General features: G+C 40.5%; 1 protein-coding gene across 6 annotated transcripts in view; it reads right to left on the reverse strand.

The window, feature by feature from the left end:
• Positions 1-18,473, reverse strand: part of CSRNP3 (cysteine and serine rich nuclear protein 3) — a 97,794-nt gene extending 79,321 nt beyond the window's left edge. Inside the window, exon 1 of one of the 6 annotated variants that reach the window (XM_085066583.1) lies at positions 18,421-18,473. Coding sequence is in view for 2 of the 6 variants with exons in the window: in XM_085066580.1 (XP_084922706.1) it covers positions 1,597-1,665 (69 nt within the window). In the remaining 4 variants the exon portion in view is untranslated. The other 5 variants (XM_085066587.1, XM_085066588.1, XM_085066581.1 and 2 more) reach the window with 5 other exon arrangements.
• Positions 18,474-19,460: the final 987 nt, after the last annotated feature.

Here is a 19,460-nt window from a genome sequence, read left to right on the forward strand (position 1 = left end):
TCTCATTTGATGAGGGGAAAGTGATTTGAATACATAGATCTGAGACTATAATTTAACAGTTGAGCTTATGCTTTCAGATACATATCCATTATCTACAAATAACAAATGTTAGGATGCAACTCAACTATTTTTCAGTGAGTGTTATTTAACAGTGTTTACATTCCAGTATAATAAAAAAAAAAGAACAAAAAAAGGTACAGCTCATCAGTCTTTCACAATAATTTTGTGAATCGCTAGCATTTGCTGTGAACTACCTATTTTTTGTAGGTTGGTTTGGTTTTTTATGTTTTTTTAGCAAACATACCAGGCTCCATTTTCTGAAGAAACAGCTAGGAGGAAGGGACACCACTCCAGATGGTAATGTACATAAATGAGTGGACAGAGGACAAAGCTTCTTTCAGTCCTTTTTGACACTCATAAGAGTTCTATTGACTTGCTCCAGTTTTTCTTAAATGAGTTAACTTTTTAATAATTTTAGGTCTGCTCTAAGGGAATTCACTCAGTGAATACAACAAAAATAGATTTATGCATTTACTGATTTTAATATTTGAAATCCATTAAAACTAAATTCCACCATTTTAGCTTTATAAATATATTGTATTAATGTATATACGCTCAAATAAATTATAATCACAATTTATTTATGTCAATTAATATTTTTATGTCAAACCAGCAAAACAGAGTCCTGTGTAACAATTATTTCCTACATGTAAAACGTATATGTAAGTCAATAGAGAGCTGACTCATTGAAATCCTTGCCCCAGTGAGGCCAGTATCAAAATATTCTATTGTTCCAGTGGGGCCAGGACTTCTGCCTGTAGTCCTATATTCTCATTTAATGTGACTAGATAAACAAATCTACTTTCTGTACCAAGCAATTTATTTGCTGCTTGCCATCTCCAGACTCTGTGAACTAACAGCTGCTGTTAACACAAATTCTGCAGAAGCAAGCTATTTCAACCATTTAGTAAAACTCGGACATAAATGCTGTAGGTACTACAAGATTTATCTGTCTCATACACATAATTATATGCATCTTTTTTTCCTTTATGACAAAGATAATTTTATAACTGAGTTATCAACGACATTCATTCCAAACCTAAAAATAATGCAAAAAAATCTACAAAATCCCTTTCAGTTATTCTGAGGAGCCATTCTTACTGTTCGCTCAACACTAAATAAGACAGTTTTAGAAGCAGTTCATTTTCCTATTCAAACTCTAAGAAAGCATTTTTAGATCTTACAGCACGCTTTTCCTGCTGGAAGCATACACTGTATTTTCAACAGTGAGTATTTCTATCACACAAAATGACCTCTCTTCCTACAGCTTACTGAGCAACTTCGGCATCAATGAGATGCAATGCGTATCCTGTCACATGAGAAAGCTGCCAGCATCAGGCATGCCTATGATTTCACTGTTTATGGATCTCACATCCGTTGAAACCTCCTAGGCAAGAGAAATAATTATGTGAAAATCTGCTTCAGAGTCATTTGTGAGGAACAAGCAGGATGCTTGCACATGCATTTTTATGTCCAAGAAATGTTGTGGCAAGGATCAAGAATACCTATTCATAACAGGAATTTTTCCACCCTTACCTGTAAATCGGGTTTCTGTGTTTCAGCTCTGTCGGTGCAGAATGAAAGGTTTACTCCTCCTTTTTCCATCCATCAGACAGCAGCCATCCAATAACTGAAGTCATCCTGGCATCCTCTGGAACATGCTCTCTCCCTTATTTCCCACTCCCCACCCCCATCTGCATGCTAGCAAAAGGGGAAAACAGCAAGAAGAAAACAGAACAAAAAAGCACATCTAAGAACCAGCTTTAATAAGCTACTTAGTAGTCAGTGAGGACACTCTGTACTAAAAGGTAATGACAAAATTTAAAGACACGAAAAGAAAAGTCTATTAATTAACCTTCAGCTCCACTACTGAATAGTAATTCTCCCTTTCAGCTTCTTTTTGTAAGGAAAAAACAAGCAAACAGCTGTAGGAACACAGTTGCTGCCTGTATACATTCTTTGAGACTGACTCAGCTATCCAGATCTTCAGTGAAGAGTGCTGCTGTGTATTTAGGAAAGCTTGTGATTATCAAAATAATAGTGGTGCTTTTATACAAACAAGGATCTGAAATCTCAATGCAAATTAGAATAATTCAGAGATAGATGCTAGGAATTTCCTATGAAATTCATTTTCTTTCCATTTGAGGCAGTATTTATAAAATACTTCAAAAAGAATAATTAGTAGATACTTTTTCTTGAATGCTAGCTATATAAAGCTCTACCTGTATAACTGGTGTACATGCACTTATTTTACTATATTTATAATATAGTAGCCAATGTTCAGTGTGTCGCATGAACCTCACACAAAACTTTCAGCTTAAATAATTCAAATGCAGAGAATGACTAGGTGAACAATTTTCAATTCATGTGCCTCAAATACAGTCTTTGTAGCATTTTAAATCTATATGAAAAAAATTATTTCCAGGATCAGAGAATTTTTTTTCCTACATACCTATATAAATCAGGTATCAACTCCGCTGAAGGCAACAGCATCACATTAGTTTATGACAGTTTAATTACATTTAAAATCAAAATCAAACAGGAGTCTTCTTAGCTAAGATATCATTTACTGCCATATCAAAGCATTTGTACTCCAGGATTTCCCCTTTAAAGAAAAACATTAAGCAGCAGAAGCTCACAAATACCTTTGTGTTTACAAATTTTAATCTTCAGCTATAGCTTTCCCATAAAATTAACTGTGAATTCCTTTAAATAAGAGCATCTGTTCTCTTCAATGAATTATTGATCTTTAACCACAGCAAGACTATACCAATTAGCATACTTTCACTACAAAGTAATAGCTGATTTAGCTTCTAAAAAAATTAGCTGTCAGTCTTATCACAATGAACTGCCAGCAGATCCTGTGCATAACATTCAGATTCTGTCTTTACAAGTAAAGTAGGTGTCTTTTTAACCAAATTACCTCAGTTTAACATAAAACCTCTTCCTAGATGCATAGAAAGATGGAAATCCCTTCCTGCAAACATTAAAACAACTATTAGGTTTCAAATCCAAAAAATCAATACAATTTTTTTAGTTGGAAAGAACTGGAGGGAATACTGAGGAAAACCTAAACAGACATTTTGCCCGGATAAGCAATTGGCTGGAAGACTTCAAATTTATTTTCTTTTTGATCTGCAGAAAGAAATTTGGAGTTGAGCACCAACTTCACCTTTCAACCAGCCTGAGAGAAATGAACAAACATATAGGACTGTAATTTCACAATTACACTTAATAAACATCTTTTAAATACAGATACAAGGTGCAGCACTGTTCCACCCCCAAAACACCATCAGAATAGCTAGTCAAATAAATGGGCAGTATAAACAAGTTAATCAGAATGCTATGAAAATACTATGAAAATAGGAGATTATTACCAATAAAAACCCCAACAGCTCTACAACAGTCACAGAATGAAGCAACTCTAATACAGACAGACAGTGTTTCTAAAGTAAAACACAAATAGCATTGCTACAAAAAGTGATTATCATTAAGTAGGCTGGTGCTTCCCCCACACTCCACAAGAGCTGCACACACAAGCCTCCCCAGCAGTGGGGTCTGTGCAATCTCCAGAGCCTTGTCAGTTTCCTTGGATTTCTGTGTAACATCAGACAGTCCTTGTGAAACTTGCCCCGATCTGCACATCAAGAATTACGTAATTTACATGATAAATGCATTTTAAATATACGAAATTCACTTCTGCTCGTACCGCAGGGTGCTGAGGACATTCTCCTCTGCAGGTGGGGAGGTTTGGCTGCCTGGGCACGAGGCCAACCTACAGACAGTGCAGCTCATGGCCTTGAGAGAGGAAGGCAGCAGCAGCCCCTGCCCACCCTTTGCCAGGACCCTTCCTTTAAGTTCTGCTTCTTGCCCTTGGCCTTTGCTAGAGCTGTGCCCCCCCTGCTGCAGCCCTGCTGGGACCCAGCCAGGCACCGTCTGACCCAGGCCCGGAGCACTGACCCCCCAGCGGGGTGACCACTGACCACCTGCTCTGAGGGACTGCGGCCTGCCTCTCCAGCTGGCAGCCAGCCCCGGGCCCGACCTGCCCGTGCTGCTGAGCTGCCCTCAGCTGCTGTCTTACCTGCTCTTTCCAAGCCACCTGCTGCACTGGCTGCTCCCTGGCAGAGCACCTGGACCTGACTGGCCCTTTCCAGAGCCAGCACCTGCTAAATCTTAGCAATGCTTTCCAGCTCCAAAGTGCCATTAATGGACTAATTAACCACGTACACACAGAGATGGAAAATGGGAAACTGAATCCAGGTTTGTACCCAGTCCCTGCTGTGACTCAAGGAATTACTCTTTGTACTTGTACTTGTTTGGCTAGTTCTCTTTTTTTTTTTTTAACTTAGCTATACTTGATACTCCATACAACATACACTTATCTTTTTTCTCCAGAGTTATTGCATTGGAAAAAAGGGCAAATTTCACCAGAAGGCAGATTCCTGCAACAACTTCCTTCACTTTTCCTTTACCTGATTATGTCTGTTGCTACCAAAATATTGACCTCTGTTTTCTCCGACTCTACAAAGAATGAAGTTTCTTTTGATAATCCCTGTATGGAATAGTTCAACAGGATCACCTCCTTCCTGAATAAACCTTCAGGTTAGGGTACTGGATAGCACCTTCTGCACCACCTTAATTTCTCTTGAAATGCAAATCTTTGCAAGTAGGAGAGAAGGTAAACAATGTCTGGGGGCAAAATGGTCTTGTAGATGTACATATCTCAAAGAACTCTGATTACTGGTAAGTAATATCTCTTGATCTCCACTTGTTACACTGAACAGGCACTCATACAGCCCTTGGATCCCAGCAGCTATCCTCAGGTTATGTAACTTTATGATAGCTTATCACACAGTCCTTCACTAAAAACCAATTAGTGTAGATCTCTTCTGTCAAATGTGAGATCAGCTCTAACATACTTCATAAAGATATGAGTGGAGCTTGATGTATAGAGAATGTTACAGGCAGACTTTCAAGAGAGTCACCAGTTTGTCCACCAGGCTACTGACTGCAGGCTCCTCAGAGGCACCAGGTCGAGCTGTTCCTGTGTCACAGCACCGGGAAAAAATGGCTTTATGGACACGAGAGGCTCTGCTGCGGGAAACCCCGGGTGGAACTGGCCAGGAGACCTGGTCTGGCCGTGTGAGGGGCTGTGCCGAGGGTCCAGCGGGACCTGCCGGGCACTGGAGCCACCCGCCGGGAAGGGACTGCGGTGCCAGCTGTGCAAGTGTGCCCTTGGGATCGCACTGCCAGAGCCTCGGGAATGGACAGCCTGGGAAGTGTCACCAACGGGGAGAGTGCGGAAGGACTAACTGCTTATTGAGCTGCTAAAGGCCGAAAACAGCCTTAAGACAAACAGTACTGCAGCACCCGTTGTATAGAAGTTTCTCTTTATAAACAAAACCAAAAAAACCAAACCAAATGTTCCTTTCCTCTTAAAATATATGCAATAGATGTCGCTTTTGTGAAATCAAGTAAAACAAAACCAAACACAAATCAAAACCCCACACCACAGAAACCTCCATGAAAATAGTGCCAGGTGAGAACAAATTTCAGGGCAAAATTGAAAAACATATTCAAGTCAGACTAATTTTAACCTCTTAGAAATGCAAGTTACATAAATTCCAAGTTTCTCAGACTCCCACCCACTTACCAACATCCAATTTATATTCCTTCAATCAACTCAAAAGTACAGTCATCTGCCTTCAGTCAAAGCAAAAGTCATATAATAAACGACACAAAAAGAGATAAAAGGTAAGCAAAGAACTTTTGCAGAGAGTATACATGGATTTCCATTAACTCATCTGTGACTATCTTAAAAAGCAGCTTTCTACCATGGAAATTATTTCCAATTTTGCTTATTTGCATACCAAGTAAGTCAGGTAAGCTCTTCCCAAAATTGACTTCTCATAACTATATAATGTTGCAAAAGCCTAAAACATCAGACTTCAAAAACAAGCTTCTCTTGAACCATAATCTATGCTTCATGTCTGAAAGGCAAAATTAAACAAACCTGAAAAAGTTGACTAACCCAGTTTTTATTAGCTATAAATAAAAATTCTTAGTTTTCAGCCGTATCTGCTTCAGTGATGGTGGCACAGCACAGTAAGAGAAAAGAAGAGGTACTACCCCTTTTGAAAGGAACAGACACAGACTGAAAGCTTGGTCAGGAAGGAACACCACTTTCCACTCCTATGACATAGGCAACCTATGAGATTTTACTTAGTCACCACAGCTAAGTATCTGAAATATTAATAAGGGTTATTTTTCTGCAACAGTTTCTTCTTTTATTTGTATTCCTCTTCCTCTACTAATGCACTGACTTGATGAAGCCTTTAAGCTCAATAAAATGTGCAAAACCATAAATGCATGAAGCCAAATATTATGAGCTTAAGTAGCTATACCATACTTGGTTATAAACAACTAATTCAAACAGGAAAGGTGGAAAAACATGAAGAACAGGGATAATATCTAAATACATTTCCTCCAAACATTTGATGCTTACCCCAGCTGTGGGCATCTCTCATTTTTTCAAGAGTAAAACTAAAAATCAACTAAATTTAGGTAAATTTTGCCCTGAGTGTTATCATCCTGGTTTCAACCATATGCACAGTGTCCTAAACCTCCTAATTTGGTTTCTCCTGACAAGTTTCTGCTCTCTCTACCCAGCCCAGCATCATTCATGATTCTACAGCTACCCTGTCTTCAGCCTCACCTATTGGTCACATTCATATTCATTCACATTGGTCACTAAAAGTAGCCTTTAGCCTTTTACTTTTATCGAGGGACTGCCCACAATCAATTCACATGGATTACCAGAGAGGTCACAAGGCTACACTGATATCTAAAGTCACCCTTATTCTGTATTAGACTTTGGATTTTGTGCCATACATCGCATGTATCCATATGCCAACCAGTGATCAGAGTCATCAAACAGGGAATCAGGTCCTCAAGTACATTATACAGACATAAACTTTTTTCATAATAATTTCTGCTGTAAAAAATTAACATTATTTTAAATTTCTACCAGTAAATATACTATGTTTTCAAATACACTTGCGCAAAATTTAATTCTGGAAGTCACTGCAGGAGCTCCTCCTCTACCCCATGCATACTTTTAAGAACGGTCATACACTGTTGCTATTGATAGCACTCATTGTTTTCCCCCAGTGCTGCGGAAGCACAGCTCACCAAAACAGACAAGGAGAGAGCACCCAAGCAAACCATGTCCAGTTCATAAGGACATGTGACTAACCACACAACCAGCCTTTCAGTACAACCACTTCCTTGGGGCCATTTGCATACCTGTTCCATGCGTGGCTTTTTCCTAGTGTGTTTGTTTTTCTTTTAATAACATAATCGACTCTTTAAAGAAAAATCACCATTGTACCTGAAACAAACATAGGAAGTTACGCATCACATAAAGATTACAGATCTTTAATCACAAAAGATTATGAGTATGGCATTAAGTTACACTATTGAATGAACAGTAAGCAAGTATAAAGCTTTTAAGTGGCAGAGCTATTAAAAAAAAAAGGATGGAAAAAAATTATGAAAGACTAGTTGCTTATTCAGGAATTCAGAGTGTGTAATTTGTCTTGTTGCACTTTGTAGCATGAAAGGTCATTATTTACCTTTCTGGTCCATCATAGCTATGGTGGAATTCAAAATGCACATAGTTTTGTTGATAAATTAAAATGTCTTCATTCCCCAAGTGACATGAGCTTCAGCTGCACCAAAGAAAGCAGTGTTCTGCAAAAATCAACCTGTGTTTTCACATACAGATTTGCAATGGCGTTCTAGAAGAGAACCCTCACTTGGGAGGCAGCAGGAGTCTAGCCCCTATTTCCAAATCAATCTTGTGAACAAGAAAGCCCAGCTATCCCTCCACACAACTGAGTGAACCAATATTAGAGCACTGTGCCCCATTTCATCCAATATCAACCAAGAGAAAAGGCAAGCCCTTGCTTACCACTGTCTTCTTAACATTATTTTATAGCTTGTCCATTATGTTTTGTTTCTGAAAGATGCAGGTGTCAATTTCAACACTTTCAGGCCAAGAAAAAAACAGTAACCAAGTCTCTCATTTTCTTAGGAACTGCTTTCAACTACAATAAACAAGTACATGTCTATCACTGATAGAAGAGAAAATCCTATTACATTAAGAGCTCACCCACAGAAAAGAAATCAGTGCTTTGGATTCCCAGTGCACAGAGCTGACTGTACTCTAAAGCTCATAAATTCAGACATCCTACAGTGTACATTTCAGCAAGGTGGAAACTGCAACAAAGCTCAGGATAACCGAGTTTCTCTTTGCATATTTTGCAGACACAAGCTCTACTGTCTATGGTAAAAACACAGCAAGCATTACTTTAAAAGTTGTAGCTGCAGAGAGACATCAAATGGATTTCCTGACTTGCAAATGCCTTTTTAATCACCTTCAGTGCAGCAGCAGGCCTGCAAGAAAATGCTTAGCAGAATCATGAACTTTGAAGGAGCCATACCAACAGAACGTCAGGGTTGACAATGAAAAGCAGGATAGTCAAAGCAAAAACCAGGAATTAATTTAAACAGCTTTCTCAAGAGATGTCAAACAAGGAAAGACAAAAAAAATTGTCACTGGGCAGAGAGTCTCTTTTCAGACAGATCATCTTCTGAAGAGAGGTTCTGGAAGAATCCCAAAGTTGTCATTTAAACCACAAATCCTCACTTCTTACACAAACTGTTAAGCCTTAGGCTAGAAACAATTTTCAAAGCAGTGACAGTCTGCTTTATTTTGCATCATTGTGAATAGATAATAATTTTTGGTGAAGTTAACAAGCAATAGAAGCTGGAGAACAGGCTTTCCTTCAGTGTTCAGACACACAAAATCAGAAAGTCATATGCAATGAGAAGTCATTCAAGCTCTCCTTTATTTAGAACAAGTGTTTATATTCAGTATGTCTGTAAGGGAGAGGTGCAGACAATGGTCTCCACAGTCTTCCTATTGTATCACTCACACATCTTCTCATCAAACTCAATCAAAAATTGTCTGAAAAATCTGTTCAGTCAGGTAGCTGTGTCCCATGATGAGAGATGCAGTGCTTAAATGAAACTGGAGGGAGTCTGGGGTGGAAGAAATCTGCCTTTGTGTGATGATCGGATGGTTCCTATCTGACAGGTAGGTGGTATGAAGCAAAGATGGGACCCTTATACAGCTACAACAAATAGGGGAAACAGGTAATCTCTTCAGTATTTCTGCTACATCTTGAATATGTAGAAATACAGTGTACAGCACGAATCAAAAACTGGTCTTTATAACCACGCTAACTTATCACAACTATTAGCACTTCCCTTAGGGTTAATGGGACAGTTCAAAAAAGGCTTCATTTGTAAACAGATTCAGTATAAAAGGGTAAAGGGTGCCATTCTCTAAATGTTGTGTTTTAAAATACAATAGGAGAAGTTCAACGTAAACTGGAAGGTACAGGAAAGCCATTTCAAATTACTTTCATTTATCACATGAATGACTCCTTTTCCTATTTTTACCTACTAATGTACAGTTCTCACCAAACACTTTCACAAGCAACACAAAAAATATCCATTTTGGAACAATTTACACTTCTAGTTGATCTATCTGTACAGATTGAAAAGATGAGTTCCCTAATCACTTATCACTAAAACAAGACTAAATATGAATTTAAATATGTTCTTAAAATATTTTTTTAAAATCTAATAGTTAAATGCAAGCAATTCAAAATATTCTAATAAACATTATATTTTATTCTAAGGACACAGTATGGTAAGAGAACAGAAAACCAGGCAATTTTAGCTATACTCATGGGGCTTTCCTTCTCTTTGACTGACATTTACAGACTTGATCTTTAACATCCCTTAAGGAAAACAATAGTTTTGCAAATAATTAAGTGAATGCGTTCATTTTACAGATAATGTATCACTGTAAAAACTACAATTTTTTTCCACATCTTAATAGGCATTTTAGTCACACCCAGGATCAGCAGCAGTGTGGGTACTGTTTCATCAGTCGTATTTCAGATACTGACAAGAAAGCCCAACAGTGATCAATTCAGGAGCTATACGAAGTCTTTAAATTATCTCCATTAAGCACAAAACGTGTAAGTAAATTTTTTTTTAATATCAGCATTTTTATCAGACTGCTCCTAAAAAAAAAAGACTGAAATAACTGCTTTTAATCATTAGTTATTCTTAAATTTAATCCACCCTGCATTCTGGAAACAAAAGTGTGAATTTTCTTTAAAGCCCCTGTTCATAAGGTAGGTACCACAATCAAAGAACTCAGCAGGAGCATCGGTTCGGTGCAATCATGCACTGACACCTAGTGAATACATGCAGTTAAGAAATCCTGTTGATTATCTCCTCATCGCCCCTGCACATGTCTTACCAATACACTCAGACTGACAAGATGCCTCAAATACAATGTTTCCCTTCTTCCAATTAGGGAGACAGAAGGACGTGCGATATTTCTTGTACACAAGCATGAGAAGACACATACAGTATTTGACCTGCTCAAAAACGTGTACTTCCCTGTAAATGAGTCACTACTTTATTGTTCATGCTTAATAGCAGCCTAGTGACTGGTGCACATTATGGCAGTGAGAACGAGCAGACAGACAAGTTCTTCGAGACGAGACGGATTTTGCAAACCCCCAACTCCACTCAGGGAGTCAGCTGGCTCCACACACAGCACAATTGTTTTCTTTCCATTATGCAGCAGATGGTGCTGGAGATGATCTGAAAAGCCCTTAAACGTGAACGGCACAAGCAGAGAAACAGTAGAGACTGCAACCAGAGGATTTATAGCCGAGAACAATCTGGGGTCAGTGATTATGTCATCACATTGTCACTGCTAATGCATCTCAGAGCTAGCTCTTCGACCATTCATCGAGCTTCATGCAGAAGCCTCACATCCTCACCAGAAACAACAGAAAGTACCTGACATTGTTACTCAACTCCTCTTATTCTTTAATTGCATTTAAGGCATCCCTTTTCCTAAACTTCTCGCATTTCATCAGCTGAAAACCCAATGTAGCAACTATCTGTTCTCTTGAATTCTCAGGGAGCACTGGAAAAATTATTCAGTGAAAAACTGCACTGCCCAGTATTACAAGCAAGGCCAGAAAAACAAACGCCAAAATAAGCCTTCAAGCTCTTACAACTGGGTTGAGGTTGTGTTGGGAGGCAGGCGTGGAGGGGTAATGCAATACACTGCCAGATGCCGTCCATCACTGTAAATCTTTTCAAACCCGTGTTCAAAATTCCAGTTTTCATAGCTTAATTTTCTTGAATTTCCAAGCAGAACGTTCCAGAACCACATACATTATTATTAATTATATACACTACTGCAGCCTGTACGCATTTTTCCAATATTAGCACGGAGCTGACTTTGGTGGAAGTCAGTTGGAAGAAAAAGTTAAAATTAGTCATTCCAGAACTCCTAGCTTCACTTGAAAAAAAATTACATGCATCCAGGGTATTCATGCTAGGCTCTGGGTGCTAAGCTCAATTTCTCTCTCATTTATATGCAAGTTATTTTGTTACAGCTATAACATACACAGGTGACAGCACTAGTGAAAAGTCTTTTACAAATGGGTATTTGGATGAAGTTACTATCTAAATACTAGGTTGCCCTACTTCTGTATGATCCTTTCCAGCAGAACTGCTTGTCTTTGGATGAATAGCTTCAGTTGTAGAAATCAAACTGGTGTTTTTTTCCTTTTCATGATTCCATAATAATCCCACATCTGTGTGTGGTAATTGTGGCGGGGGAAACAGAGGTCTCCCAGCCCAAACCACTAAGACCAGCATGCCACAGGCAGCTGCCTTTACTTTCCAAATTTGTTTTTAATACATCCCTAAATTACCTTTCACATGCCACGAGGATAAATTTCTTAGATGTACTATTCACAGGGTTTTACAACATAAAATCATCTAGTTTACCTGTGCTGTTTGTCTCAGCAACTGTAATTCCCATTTTCTTTTTTACCAGTTACAAAACAAAGTAAGCCAAACTAAGCTGTGGGGATATGGAGGAAATTTGACAAATCTGAATATCTTTCTTATTTTGTAATGAGTGCTCAGAAAGAAAAACAACAACACAGAAAACGTATCTACCTAAGAAAAAATTACCCAAGCAGAGTTACTCTGTCAAGGGTTATCCTAAAATTATTTGGTTCAGGATACATCCCAAACATCCCATACCACTTGTGCTCATCTGAAATTGTGAAGGATAGACACTAAAAAACATACAAAATTATTGCCACTGTTAATAACTTTTAGCTTGTGAAGCGGGTGTAGTATTTTGAGATTCTTCACTTAAAAAGTCTAATGTAAGTCTGTTTAAGAAGTAAATACTTTATGAATGCATCTTGGAAACAAGCTCAAGCCAAAGTAAACATTAGCAGAAGCAAATGCAAATCCTGAGCAACTTTAACTCTCATTATTTTTTATAAGCATATACAATGTTCACAAATACATAAATGTACACATTTCTACATACATACAGTGGTCTGCTTTTTGTTGAGACTGTATCTGGAACAAGTTTTTCTATGCTATCACAACAGTAAGGCTTGACAATTTTTCCATCATCTCTTATACTCTGTTAAAAATTGGAACAGGTAACTGAATTCTTGACAAATAGAAATTCACATTTAGGTGTACATGTATGGGCAAAACACAAATGATAAAGGGGAGGGACATGAGGAGGAACAACAGAATGCCTGATCAGCTTTCAAGGATCAACATTTCTTCTGTAATAAAGAATATTTATACCCCCTCAAACCAGTATCCTGCTTTGCAGCTCAAAAATCCTTGTTGCCATGGGAACTGCAAAAGAAGCCAGTTGTGACATAGCAAGGCTATAACAGAAACAAGTCTGCTGTGAAATGACCAACAGTCCAGGCTTTTGTGTAAAAAATGCTTGAGTATTTTCAACCTGAAAACAAAATGCCACCTCAAATCTTACTTCCAAATCCTCCTTCCACAAATATTTTGCCAATTTTCACTAAAACGTGATCATATATATATATATTGTATATACAAAATGAGGGAAATTTGTGCTTCAGATCTACTATATCCAGTGCAAAAATACCAACTTCCATATGTGTCTCTTCTAGATATATTTGGTACAATGTGTACATTAGTGATTGACATTGCTGTACTTTGTGCAGAGGGACTCAGCAGAGCTCAAAAAAACTAGACAAAGGACTAGAGCATACACACACACAAAAATGTTGCGTAAGAAATTATTTAAACAAGACTTCTAATGCAATTGTTTGAAACAATATTTCAAGGGTATACGTGCAAGTTGCCCTTCGTATCTGTGGTCTCACCAGGTAACAAAAAATAGTGCTTGACTACTAAAATAGAACATCATGCCTTTTGAAAAGGCTGTTGGCACTTCAAAGAAAAGTGAAAAAGCAGTGTCAAAACCCAGAGTCATACAATTCCCACTTGAATGCAAACAGTTCGCAGATGTGTGAATAAAAAAACCCAACAGGCTGATCAAAGGATCCATGTAATAACATGGAATTCATACTTTCAAACATAACCCTTTCAGCACCCCATTATAATCTTACTGAGACACTAGATTTATTTTCTTGTCAAATATGTGTATGGTACAAAATGTCTTGAGAACATCACACAACAAGCACTGCACTGAAATGATGTGACCTCTAGGTCATATATGCTGATTTGTGACACAAAAATGAAGTAGGTGAGAACCCTGAAGAAAACAGTTTTATAAAACTGTTACCTGCAAAAACTGCTTTTATAGTCAAAGTAGTGTAATATATGTTTAAAATACCTTTTAACATTATAACTACTTAAGTATCAGATTATGGCAAACTAATTTAAAAGAATCCTAGGAAACAAGGTACAAGTCTTATCTGCAGACTGGCTCACGGTTTCAGATTGCTTTGAGGAACCATTAATTAGGAAATACATTCTTTTTTATCTGTTCTAACGACACTTGCTTATCAGACAGCACATTATACAGAATGTATTATCACTGAAACCAATTAGTTTGGATTACCTTCACTTCATCCCCCTCCCTGGAGTGCAGATAAGAGCAGCTATCTCCAGTTTGGCCATGCCCACTCTCCTTTTTGACCTAGCCTGCACACTCTGGCACACAACTGCACAGGTCTTGCAAAATACTTGGACAAATCATCAAGTAACTGAGAATATTCAGAGTAATGGCAGGCATTCCCAATAGATAGGGAACTTAGCTGGGAAATGGGAAATGCAACAGGCTTTTCTTTTTCACCTGTCAAAGCCATACAGCAAACAGGATGATGGGGAGGGGGAGCAGCCTTTATTAACCTTTATTAAGGCTTGCAAAAGTATTTAAATTGGCCTAAAGAAGTGAAACAATTTACAACAAAGTGGAACAGTTAAATGTGAAAAACTTTTAAAGGCAAAATTTTACTTTCAGAATAATGTGGCATTATACATTTGACAGGTTTTTAGAATTAGCAAAAATATAAGCTTCCTTAAATAGGTTGTGAGGTAAAAAAGTAACTAATACAATACAATGGTGCATACTAGAAACAGCAAAAACAAAGGAAAATATTTAATCTTCTATATAATTTCACATGCTTGTATCAGCCCTTCACTTAACACTGCATCTATTTGATGAATCTTTTTTCCAGTAACAAATGCTGAGAAAAATAATTTTCTCAGATTCATACACACATTAGGAAGATGTCTTCACTTCCAGAGACATCTGTGAGATACTGAAAAGACTGATGTCTAGAGATATTTTGGGGTGCATGTGTGTGGAGGCAGGGGCAGGTCAGGCCCTGTCCTGGTGAAGCAATGCCCTGCTCTGCACCTCCCACCCTAGAGCCAGCATCCCAGCCCAGCAGTGGCTGCCAATCCCTGGCACAGGGGAGGCAATGCTCCACACCCCACATCTGGAGCCCCTGGCCCAGCTCCTAAGTGGGCAAATGACTGGAAGTCTCACCTGGGGGAAGGGCCCATGGAGGCCAAAGGATATTTAAGGCCAAACACAAGGCAATCAGATGTCTTGAGGCTACCTCCTCTTGGAATTTTTATCTGAATACCACTGGAATCCAGGCGGGTGTACCTATATGTGTCCTTTTCTTTATCTTTTCTGTCTTTCTTTCTTCTAATTCCCTCTTCTTGGAATTTTTGAGTAACTTAAAATTGAACTGGCTTAGAGTTTGCTAAGTTGAATGGGCCGAGTCAATGCTTTGAGAAGGGTTTTATGTTGATTGAATGCTGCATTAAACCCTTTTTCAAAGTTTCTTTGATTTTCTAAAGTTGCCAACAAACTTCTTTTTGCTGTTTTGACCTCTTGAGAATATCTTGTCAGTATTTCTCCTGGACATCTAACTGAGAGTACATGAACAACTGTAAGCCCTTTTAAGTGTCTCATCAAGCAAGTTGCTTGGGGCCTTTACAGCATCCAAGCCTTATCTGCTGGCTCGCTGTTTCTCTAAATTACTGTGCCGGGTTTGGCTGGGAGAGAGTTAATTTTCCTCACAGCAACTGGTATGATGCTGTGTTTTGGATTTGTGCTGGAAACAGCGTTGGCAATTCCAGGATGTTTTTGTTATTGCTGAGCAGGGCTCACACACAGTCAAGGCTTTTTCTGCTCTTCAGGTGGCCAAACCAGTAAGGAGAATGGGGGTGCACAGGGAGCTGGGGGAGGACACAGCTGGGACAGATGTCCCCAGCTGATCACAGGGGAATCCCACCCCATGTAGTGCTGTGCTCAGCATCTAAACCTGGGGGAAGAAGGGTAAAAGGGGGGATGTCTCTAGTGCTGGCATGTGTCTTCCCAAGTCCCCATTATGTGTGGTGGAGCTCTGGCTGTCCTGGAGATGGCTGAACCCCTGCCTGCCCATGGGAAGTGGTGGATGAATGCCTTGTTGGGCTTTACTTGTGTGCACAGCTTTTCCTTTACCTGCTGAACTGCCTTACCTCAGCCTACAAGTTTTCTCACTTTTACCCTTCTGATTGTCTCCCCCATCCTGCTGCTGGGGGAGTGAGTGAGCAGCTGTGCAGCATTTAGTTGCAGGCTGGGGTTAACAACAATCAGTCACCATCAACCACCTGTGGAAGACTACCCTGTAGAAAGTAAACGAAACTACACTTCAGCCCCATTCACCCCCTCTTTACTTTGAACTCACTGATGTAGTACATCCGTGCAGTAACATCTGTCTGTGGTTAAAGCAAGCTGTGCTATCAGTGTGACAAGTGCCAAACTAGGCTGTATGCTGATCTGTAGCGTCTCTACAAGGCCATTTGTTTCCAAAATAAAACAATTTACAATAGTGAATGTGTGTTGTAACACACATTACAAGCTCCTGCAGTTGGTTATTGCTTACTCCCTCCACAGCCGTTGCTATGCAATCACAAAAGCAGTAAATAATTTTAAATTGTCATTATAACAACCTGACAGAATCAAAAATCTAAACAGTAAGACACAAGACCTATCACAAAGATAAATTTGCAGTAAAGTAGCACTGCATGCTGCAAACACTTCTCAGACTATTTCACAAGTAAGGGTCCGCACAGAGTAAAGAAGCCAGTCCACATTCAAGTGCTTTATCTTCCATATATACTATCTAACTCAATATACAAACAGATTTCCCAAGGTTCAACCAAACTTATACCACATATTGCAGAAAGTTCTATTTATTTCATGGTAAAAGCAAAATAGATCTAAAAAGCTTCAGGATATCTGAGAACACCTTAAAATAAAGCACGCTTAGTCACAAACTATCTCTCCACATTTTCTTGCTTACCTGCACTTAACTGCATTCTCTAAAACAAATTATGATGAGATTTTTAGTGACTAGTGTGGGATGTTGCTGACCTAACCTGAACTATTGTTCAAACAATAAACACAGAAATAACATATTGATACAATAGCCACAGGTAAGAAAAGGGATACAAAAAGGGCAGAGCTTTCCTTATAGCGAATTTTAAAAGCTATATTTTAGAGATTACTTTAACCTACTTTCCTCTGACAAAACAGCACAGAAGTTGTTCTGGAATCACCCCAGGTATATGCTCTCCAGCATCTTTACCCTTGAGTCTTTATTTATTTAGCCACTTCTTAGGGTAAATATACTGAAATTTACAAACCTCTAAGAGCTTTATTTTTTCAACACACTACACAAAAATCCATTCTCCAATTTTTGCACTGATAAAGCAAGGGTGACAAATGTGTATGTGGAATCTTTTGTGGCACACTTTTGTTAACAGATCTTTCCGCAGTAAAACACATCCTCATTCAGAAAACTGCAATATATAATTAACCGTTAAGTGAGAAAGAACATGGGAAACTGAGCATGTTTTTCAGCCTGAAGGAATCCGTTCATTATTTAGCTCTACTAGCCTGGGTCAGCCATTGCCTCTCACAGCTGTTTGCCTTTGCTGCCTGCTTAGACCGAAAGATGTTTTAGACAAAGAATGACCTGGCGGTATCTTGTCGCTCCTGAGTTTGCGGTGCTGAATGGATACAGAGCATAGTTTCTCACACAGGACTAGCACAGTCTTGCGGCACCACAGGATTTATGCAGACCCACAGCGATGCCCTGAGACGTTTCCCATGCACTCCGCTATGCCGGGGCAGGTCGGGCTGCCCCTCGGTGCGGCGAGGCGGCCAGGCCCGGGCGCTGGGTGTGCTGTCAGCCCGGCACAGCCTCGCACCGAGGGGCTCCGAGCCCATGGGGCAGCTGCAGCGCTGAGAGACAGCGAAAACCCAGGGAGCCCCAAAGCGGTGCCGCAGCCACCTCACCTCGCATCCTGTTACGTCTCAGGTCTCCCCTGTCCGCCAGGAGCGACAGGCGGCTCTGCAGGCGAGGATCCAGCACGGCTCCGATTCGGAGCAGCCGCTCTGCTCTCTCTGGGCGACTCACAGACCCAGGCGGCTGCGAGGTTTGTTCTCCTCACCCAGATCTCGCAGCTCCTGGGCTGGCCGCGGCTGCGCCGGGCTGCACCACGGCCTCTGCGCCTCCTGACAAACACCCACTGCGCTTGCGGGTCCTCACCTGAGCCGCGGGCATCGCAGCGCTCCCCATCGCTTCCCCGGCTCGCCCGCCGGCCCCGCGCCGGCAGCCGCGACCCACAGGCACGCCGGGCCGCCGCCCTCCATCGCCGCCAGAGAGCGCGGCGAGCGCCGCTTTCCCAGCTCCGGGGCGGGGTGACCCAGCGGCTCCCGAGGGCCGCTCCGCCCTTCCCGTGCCACCCCGGGGAGCTGCTCGGCCCTCGGCCCTCGCCTCCCGCCGCGGCTCGCAGAGCCCCGGGAAGCGGCGGTGCCCCGGGAAGCGGGCGCGCCCGGCCGCCGTTCCGTTCCGCTGCCCTCACCTGCCGGCGGGCTGGTCCCGCTCCGTGAGGGGGCCTTGGCGGCACGAGCGAGGCAGGGCCGCGCGGAGATGCTGTGCCGCTCGCCTGGCATGGCTGCCGAGCCGCGCCTCACGGTGCACCCAGCACAGCCACAGGGCTTGTCTACAAAACTAACCATAAGGGGAGGGAGGGGTACCTCAGCAAAACCACAGCTGCTTGTTGTTTTGGGCATTTGATTTTTTTATTTGTGCTAGTCTTCTGTTAAGCACAAACCCCTCTCAGACGCATGCTGATTACTTTCAGTCTAAGACACAAATATATTGTTCATGTACCTGCATTTTTTTCAAAACCTTTCCCTCCACAAAACCAACCAAACCAACGTGAAACTTGTCCTTTAATGACACGATTTTGGATTCTCTCATCTCTCCCTATCTGACACCCTGCCCTGACAATTGGTTTTGCAAAGCTGAGGTGACAAATCCAACTGAAACACTGCAGCCGAGGAGCTCACTACAGCAGTGTGGCGATACTCATTTTTAGAGTAAACAACCTCAACAGACCATCAGCGGTTGAAAACTGTGCAGAGGAGTGACGAAGGGCACCCACCATCCTACTATTCCCTTTCCAAGTGTTTCTCCTGGGGTGCACACCCAGAGCTCTGAGTTCCACAGCACATAGATCACTGGGTACAGCTGGTTTTCCTGATCCTCTACAGAAGATCTGATGTAGAGTGCAAATCTGCACATCTATGATGGTTATTAGAGTTTGTGCTTTTAATCTGTTCAGTGTATCCCACCTTCACGTCATTACTTCAAATTTACAACAGGGGAAAGTTCTTTTAGAAATTGCACTCAAATATGATTTCTACCTAAAAATTTGGCTCTGGGTCTTAGCACAAAATAATAAATTATACTTTGAAAATTATGAGATAATTTTTTCTTTGTAAGACGATGATTCATCACTTCAAATGTAAAATATAATTGAAATTATACATACTGATTTGCAGCCTTGGTAGCTAGAGACTTTTTTAACATCTTTTTTTTCTAGTTGTCTCAGAATAC

The sequence above is a fragment of the Lichenostomus cassidix genome, chromosome 7 (genome assembly GCF_008360975.1).
Source record: "Lichenostomus cassidix isolate B80296 chromosome 7, HeHo_3.0, whole genome shotgun sequence".
Lineage (NCBI taxonomy): Eukaryota > Metazoa > Chordata > Aves > Passeriformes > Meliphagidae > Lichenostomus > Lichenostomus cassidix.